Here is a 7,772-nt window from a genome sequence, read left to right on the forward strand (position 1 = left end):
GTAGGCCTTATGCCCTTTCTACCCTCTCACCCAGGTGCCTGTTACTGGTACTTTCACTCTATGGCGTTGCACTGTTAAGCTACTGCCACCTCAGCGATCCAGCTCCCCCTGAAGCAAAAGTCTCACCGGGAAAAGAGATCCCGGGGCACGCCTGACATTTGATAAGGAGGAGTGGTCGTCTGGTCGTCAGTTAGTCCGGGCAAAGCTTATCTAAGGCAGTCCCATCTGGGGTGCCAAAAACTGTTGTGCCCCAGCTCAAGTCTGGGATTGTGCCCAGTATGCAAAGGCCAATAAAGATACCAGGGGTGAAAGTATAAAGAAAGTTTATTGCTAGCAATAAAAGGTGCGAGCGGAATAATTTCACGTAACAAGCACACCAGATCACTACCACTAAGCATCTTTTATACAGGAGTTTTGGACCTTCATAAGCATCCTTGTTTGCTAATTGGTTATAAAGGAGTGAAGCAAGGAGTTCTTCACTGAGCATGTCTCTATACCTGTGTTTTAGCTATGTATCTCATTTACATACATGTGTGTTTCATTAGCATACTTTTTCCCCACCTAGGGGCGTGATTTTTAGTATTTTAATGAGCTCTTTAACCCAGTACTCTGATTCTGCTTTTATTTTCAAGCCTCCTTTATCTAAGACTGTCTCCTCCTTATCATTGCAGATGGGCATTCATCACATAACATTCCGTTTGCTTGGTCTCTGCATGGTAATTTCTAGGTCACTCCTTACAATACCACCATGATTGCCCTTCCAAAGCAGCAACTATATTTAGCTTGTCCTTTGACTCTTTCTAGGATGGCTGCATAAATAAACCTTTCTTGGCAGCATTTTTCAGCACAGAGATCTACATTTTCCAAAGCAACTACTGATTTGGGGTGTCTTAATCTGGAGGAGCCCAACTTTAGACACCTTACAAGGGTCAGATTTTCATAGAGTAAGCCCTTACTATTTTCTGAAAAACTGGTCATTTTCAGTTATCTGGGCCAACACAACCCAAATCACTAGTCACTTCAGAAAATGTAGGCTGGTTTTCATTTATTTAAGAGAGAGTCCTTTTATCCCAGTCTTACCTACACTAGGAGAACTCTGTAGAGCCAAATTCTCAGTTGGCATGATTGCACTGACCTCACTGGAGTCAAACTTATAGTGCATTTGGCTTATTGACTTCAGTTGGTTATACCTGATTGACTTCTAGGTATGTGGAAGCAATGTGACAGATATGCCTGTGCCCAACTGCATGTTCCATTTGATTTCTGAACACTGTTTGTTATTGTATCTGTCACTGTGAATTATATCATCTGTTTTGCAGCAGAAGTTTGACTTATAAGAGGGAAACTATCTGGAAAAGTGTGACAATGCCATCAGTGGCCATCAGCATTGAGCTGTTTTCCTTTGCAGAAACAATGGGTTTGTTACCAGAAGAAACACTAAACCTAGTTTGACTATTTCCACTTTGCTGTGATCATACCTCTGAGAAGGGCTTTGTACCTGGAGGAGTGCCTGAGGGACACAAAGCTAAGAACAGTAATCAGATATTACCCAGCACCCAGAAGCTTAGCAGTGCTTGGGAATTAGCAATTGGATCCCATCACAAAACATCAGTGTCCATCCAGACAGCAGGACTAGGAACAAGCAAAATTAGCCAGTGAGTACTACATACATCACCAGGATAAGCATATTAGTTTGAACTGGAGGTGTGCTCCTTGGATGAATTGTATAATTTACGCAACACTGATGAACGCAATGAAGGTCAAGAAGTAATGTGATAATTGGCTAGTGGTTGATATGTTTTGAAAGGAGAGACATGCCGTGTTGTGCCCTAATTTACAACCCATCCATCCCTATGACAGTAAACACTGTTGGGCAATGTGCTCATTGGCCCTGAGTATTAAATGTGTTTTCCATAGACTCATGGTAAATTAATGCATTTTCATTGTTTTTATACAGAATGGAGGCGATACATTTCTACTCACCCTTCAGTTCACCAGACTTGGGCCAGTTCTGTGGTTCCCTAGATTTCATGACAAAGAGATCAACTGGGCCCTCAGAGGATGCACTCTTCTTTGAGTTAGTTCCAACTTCTTCTGCAGCTGCTATGATCAATGGGACCACAACAGCAACCAGATTATCCAAATCTCCTGCAGCAGTTCATACAACTCAAGAGAGAGACTCAGGTAAGCCCTCCAAAATTTTACATACAGCATGACTAAAACATGGAATTGGAGAAATTGCAGCTCCTTGAATGATGTAATTCACCATTAGATCCATCTAGAACAAGGAAATTAAGCAAAAGGAACTGGCTTTTTTGTGTGACATAAGTTTTATCTGCACTAGTTACAATCTTATTAGGGAATCCAGTTACAACACAGCTATACTCCAAAGACAACACTTTCGGGTTTTATGCAGACCAGACCAAAGTGTATTACAGTAATTTTAAGAGAATTTTCTATAGCTCGTCACTGGTAGGTGTATAGCATAGCCCTCCAAACATAGTAATTGAGTGATACCAAGCTGGTTGAAAATTGAAATTTTCCGTCCGGTCAGGAATTCTCACATTTTGAAATATGTTTTGGGACTAAATTAAGACAAAAAATATAAAAGATTGAAATAATTTATGGAGCAAAATTTATGGACAATGTTGAAATGATATATTTAACCTAAACAAATATCCTCTGACATCCCTGAATGGAAACATTTCATTACAATTTGTCATGCCAAATCAGAACACTTAGTTTTGGTTCAATTTGACCCTCAATGGCTTCTGACTGAGCTTCTTCATTGTCTCTTGGGAGTTTGAGTTTTAGTACCTCATGCTAGGTGAAATTTATTCAGTGAAATATGTGGTCTGGTCATCCTCAAACTATTTGTAATTTCAGACTGAATTTAACAAACAGTATTATCTGGAAAATAATTTTCAAGGCAGTTGCTACTGGTGTACTTTTACCCAAGAGCAGAGGGTGATCAGCTAGGTGCTAAAACTCTGGATATCCCACAACAATGCCCTAATCGTTAGATTATAGCGGGGGTGGGCAAAGTCCAGCCTGTGGGCTGGATTGGATCCACAGTGGACTCAATTTCCCAGCAGCCCCTGCCCAAGTCTCTGTGACTGGTTTCCATGGAGACTAGCCTCAGCAGTGCTGGCAGGGCACGCAGCTGGTCAGGAAGCTGCTTGGGGGCTGGGATCTTGCGGCAGTGACAACGTGGTCCGGAACTAGGGCAGAGCTGTAATCCGCTGCCTGCATACCCTGGACAGGCAAACAAAGTGTTAAACTAGGGCTCTGAGCTGTATCATTGCCCTGGTATAACGCATTACTAGAAGGAGACACACAAACTCAAAATGCTTCTAGCAACAAAAACCAGCCACACTGAAAAAGAACAGCAGCATGCCTGGCTAGAGATAGCTTTCCTGGTATGCTGGAAAAGATAATCCACCCAGCAGTGACTTAATTTGTCGGGAAGGTAGGAGGTTAGAGCATACATGACTCTTGACCTATGGCAAAGCCAGTCAACTGCGGCATAGATTGTTATTAAAGGACTGTGGTGCAGCAGTGGCTGAAGAAGCTTTTGTTATCCACTGACATTGCATCTGCAAATGCTGTCCAGAGTTGGAGTTGTGTCCAGGTTGCAAATGGTCCAGTTAATCTGAGTTCCCTCTGCCTAGAAGCTGAGTCTTCTACAGTCTGCTGTAATGTGATTACTACATACTTTGGAGAAAAAATGGTCTGTATCCAGCATGCTTTGCTGGACTAAAGCCAAGATGCTGTGAGATACAGAGCACTTCCTGGGAGATGAGGATGCCCCCTATCCCATCAGATCTGCTTAAGGACAGTTTGCCCAGCAAGGAATTTCTAAACCCAGGGAAGTCTCAAATGCAATACTGGATGACAAGCATCAATAGGAACTGAAGGCAGCTTTTTGGGTCCACATTTCAACATCTCACAAGGAGAACTCTTGGTATAAGAGGCAGGGTTCATTAGCAGTGTTCACCACAGTCTGAGTGCAGAGCCTATGGTAGTGTCCAAGATCTTATCTCTGAATGTCTTGAACATGTTGCAAAAAGGAGAATACGAAGTAGTCATGGATATTATCACATCATTCTGTAAGTGGAAGAGAGATTGAATATATTCATTACCAACTCACAGCTGATGCTAGAACTTCTAGCAGCACTGAAATTTCAGGATGACAATTATACTGCTGATGGCATACTTTTATTGTTTTTTAGCTACCCAAGGTAATTCTGACACTGTAATAAATTTACATGTCACCAGCAAAATATTTACTTCACCAGCTGTGTTTCATTTTATAGCCATAGGTTTAAAGTTTTTGTCATCAGGGCTCATTGAGTACTGCTTTATATTAACAACTGGAGGGGAGAAAAAGGAAATTAAATTATGCAGTTTTGATATTAAAAAATATAGGGTTCCTGTTTGTCTTTTTATATTTTTTCACATTACTCACCACATCCTTCTATTGCCCATTCAACAGCTACTTCTATCACTAGTACCAGCTCAGCAGAGTGGTCATGTCCTAACTGTATATGCCCCAGCCCTGCTACAAGTATATCAGACCAAGGTCAAGAGGATATCAGTTCTTCCTATACTGACTTGGAGAAGAATACCCAACTCCTAAGACATTTGGAGAGGACACCTTCAGCAGCTGAGGACTACAACATTTCTGCATCCAGGTACACATGCACATTACCTACCAGCTGTTTAAGGACTTAGACATATTATGTTTAAGGCTTATATACATCCTGTTATTAACATCCTTATAATCAGCCTAAATTTGTCCTTGTTTAAGTTCATTACCTTGCTGTTAATTAAAACCCTTTGAGCCTAATATTTCTTCTGTCTTCTTGGACTGTTCTCATTCAGAGTATTTTCTGTCATCAATACTCTGTTGTGATTACCGAACTAACCCACACCTATTTAACTCTTTTGGTCTTTTTTTTCTTCATAATTCAGACCATAATGATCTTTTCTGACCTTTCTATGATTCCTTCCAAATTGTCAGTATGTTCCTGGTAATGAAGTGCTCAGAGAAGAATACAGAGAGGCTGATGTTAATCTTGCATCAGAATAAATCAAGAACAACGAATTTATTGTCAGTAGAGTTCTACTCAGATGAGAGGAGAATGAGGATCAGTATTCCAAAGCTTCTCCAAAGTTGCTTAAGAAGAATCTATTACTTTCCTGCTCCCTCCTTTACATATGTGCAGCTACAGTTGAAGCAGCCTTTTTTCTTTTGTTTCTCTTTTCTTTCTTTTTTATTTGCAGTCAGGTTGCAGGACTGTCCTTGTCCTACCCTCCTTTCAACCTTAATGCTTTCCAGCTTTTCCTTCCCACTGAATATTATGCTTTTGATTATTACCTGCAATATATTAGCATGTAATTTTCTAAGCTGCAATGCACTTTATTTCCTACCTATATTTCTAGGCCCTCTAGAGTCCTGTGTGTTGTCTCTGTCCTCATTGGTGTTTCCCCCGTCATGCACCTCCTCTCAATTTAGCATTATCTACATACTTTATTAACTAGATGTTTTTCTTCCCACTTCTACATCATAAGTGAGGATGTTCCATGTGATGGAACCTACAACCAGTATCCATTGGAATCCCACATGACACCTTCTGTCTTCTCTTTATCTTGTTATAAACAAATAACAAGATAAAGAGAAGACAGAAGGTGTCATGTGGGATTCCTGCAAACAAGCAATCCTACAGCCTGTTTATGCAACATTATTTATATCCACGTCAAGAAAAACAAATGTTTTGAGAGGTACTATATCAAATGCTTTACTAAATTCCAGATCTTTGCTTTTTTTCCTGCCTCACTAATTTTGTAATTCTGTCAATTTTATTTACATTTTTCTTGAAGCTGTATATAGCAGTCTGTATACATCCCTAGTGCTTAGCAATTGTGTTTCCATAGCAAGGCCCATGTAATTCAGAACTTTTTAGGTATGGCTCTAAAAATAAGCCTTTGAAAAGCTAGCTAGAAAGCTCCAGTTGTTTCCTGCATTCTAAAACCATTTCCAAATATGGTATGATATGCCATATTATTTGACTGAGTATAAAGGACAGCTGTAGTTAAACACCAAAAGATAAAAAAGATTACCTTCTTCTCCATGTATTTCCTTGTATTGTGTGACTTTTTTTCCAATGGGGGATTGACTCACATCTTGTCTAATATGGAAAATCAGAGAAATCATTAATTCTGTTAAATTGTAGAAGATAAAGACAGTAATGTGATGACAGTTTGCAGTGTGTGTGTGTGCACATGTGCATGCATGCGCGCGCTTGTGTGTTTGTGTAGTTAGAATTGTTTAGTGTATGAAAGAGGCATTTTACAAAAAATCTTGTTTAATTCATTACTATCATGACATACAATCACACCAGAACACTAATGCCCTTTTGGACACATTCACCTTAAATTTAAAATCCATTCAATGTCAATGTACACATTACATAATTGAAAATTATACTGTAAAGCATGACCATAATGCCAACCTGTTGTTTTGTCATTTCATTAAATGACATGTTATTAAAGTATATATGAAATAGTGCATGTACAGACATATCAATAATTAAATGGCTGTATAAATGTGTTAGTAGCATGTTTGAGGGTGTTCTTTTTATTAGCTTAGTTATTTTTCTGTATTTTGATGTATTTGTTTATTTAGTAGATTTATGTGTCGTCTTTCCCCAAAAAAGGTTCAGGGTAGATTGCAGTAAGAAAATAATGATAAAGAACAGTAAAATGTTAAAAATAACCCCTAAACCATAATGTAGGCTATCCTGGCTTGCTAAACACCTGCCCATATAAGAAGGACTTAGAGCATTTTCAGATGTTCAGACACAGATTCTGGCAGGCCTCAAGGAGAAAGCCATTCAAAAGCTAAGGAGTGACTGTCGGGAATGGCGTTATGTATTTTTTTCCAAGCAAATTTGGTGCACTGATGGTACTTGCAGAAGGCTGCTCTCAACTGAGTTTAGGGATGGCATTGAGGCATAAGGAAGAGGGCTTTCCCTTAGGTACATAGGGTCCAGACTGTTTAAGGATTTTGTGGGTCAAAACCAGCGCCTTGAATTGTGCTCAGAAAGCTACTGAAAGTCAGTATAGACTCTAGAGCACTGGAGTGATCCAACCCTGTCAGAAAGCAAGCCTTTGCATGCTGCATCACCTGTAGCTTCCAGATGGTCATCCTCAAGAACAGTCTCATGTAGAGCAGATTGTAGTAGTATAGACTCAAGATTACAATGGCATGAATGCGATCTGAATCTGAAAGGAAGTCTCAGCCTTCTCACCAGATGGAGGTGGTGAAAAGTACTCCTAGACACTGCCACCTCCTGCAGATCCAGGTGCAGCAGAGGATCTAAGAGCACCCCAAATCTTCAAATCTGAGGGACAAAAGAAGGCTGAATTCTGTCAGTAATAGGTGTCCTAATCCTCCCCTAAAAGCCAAGTCGTCTACCCACCACCACCACTTCTGTCTTGTCCAGAATCAACTTCAATTGGTTCACCTACATCCAGGCACTGGGAAAGGACAGAGACTGCTAACAGGGCAGATGAGGAAAAAAACAACAAGCTGAGTATGATCAGCATACTGATGACACTCAAGGCATAACAATGCAGCTGGGTGCCCAGGGCAGCTATAACACATAGGGGCAGCAGCAACTTCCAATTGCCACTGTACCACCAGTGCAATGGTACAGCTGCAGCCGTTCTTTCCCTTTCCCCTACCTAAGTCTGTGCCTGGGGGAGGG

At 40.4% G+C, this 7,772-nt stretch overlaps 1 protein-coding gene across 2 annotated transcripts in view; it reads left to right on the forward strand.

Moving 5' to 3' along the window:
* The window catches only part of LMNTD1 (lamin tail domain containing 1), a 65,703-nt gene that overhangs the window by 42,312 nt on the left and 15,619 nt on the right, over positions 1–7,772 (forward strand). For both annotated transcript variants that reach the window (XM_006031450.1, XM_006031451.1), the window contains exons 3-4: positions 1,958–2,184; positions 4,496–4,694. In XM_006031450.1, the coding sequence (XP_006031512.1) occupies positions 1,958–2,184; positions 4,496–4,694 (426 nt within the window). The remainder of the gene's footprint in view (positions 1–1,957; positions 2,185–4,495; positions 4,695–7,772) is intronic.

This window comes from Alligator sinensis, unplaced genomic scaffold (genome assembly GCF_000455745.1).
Source record: "Alligator sinensis unplaced genomic scaffold, ASM45574v1 scaffold696_3, whole genome shotgun sequence".
NCBI lineage: Eukaryota > Metazoa > Chordata > Crocodylia > Alligatoridae > Alligator > Alligator sinensis.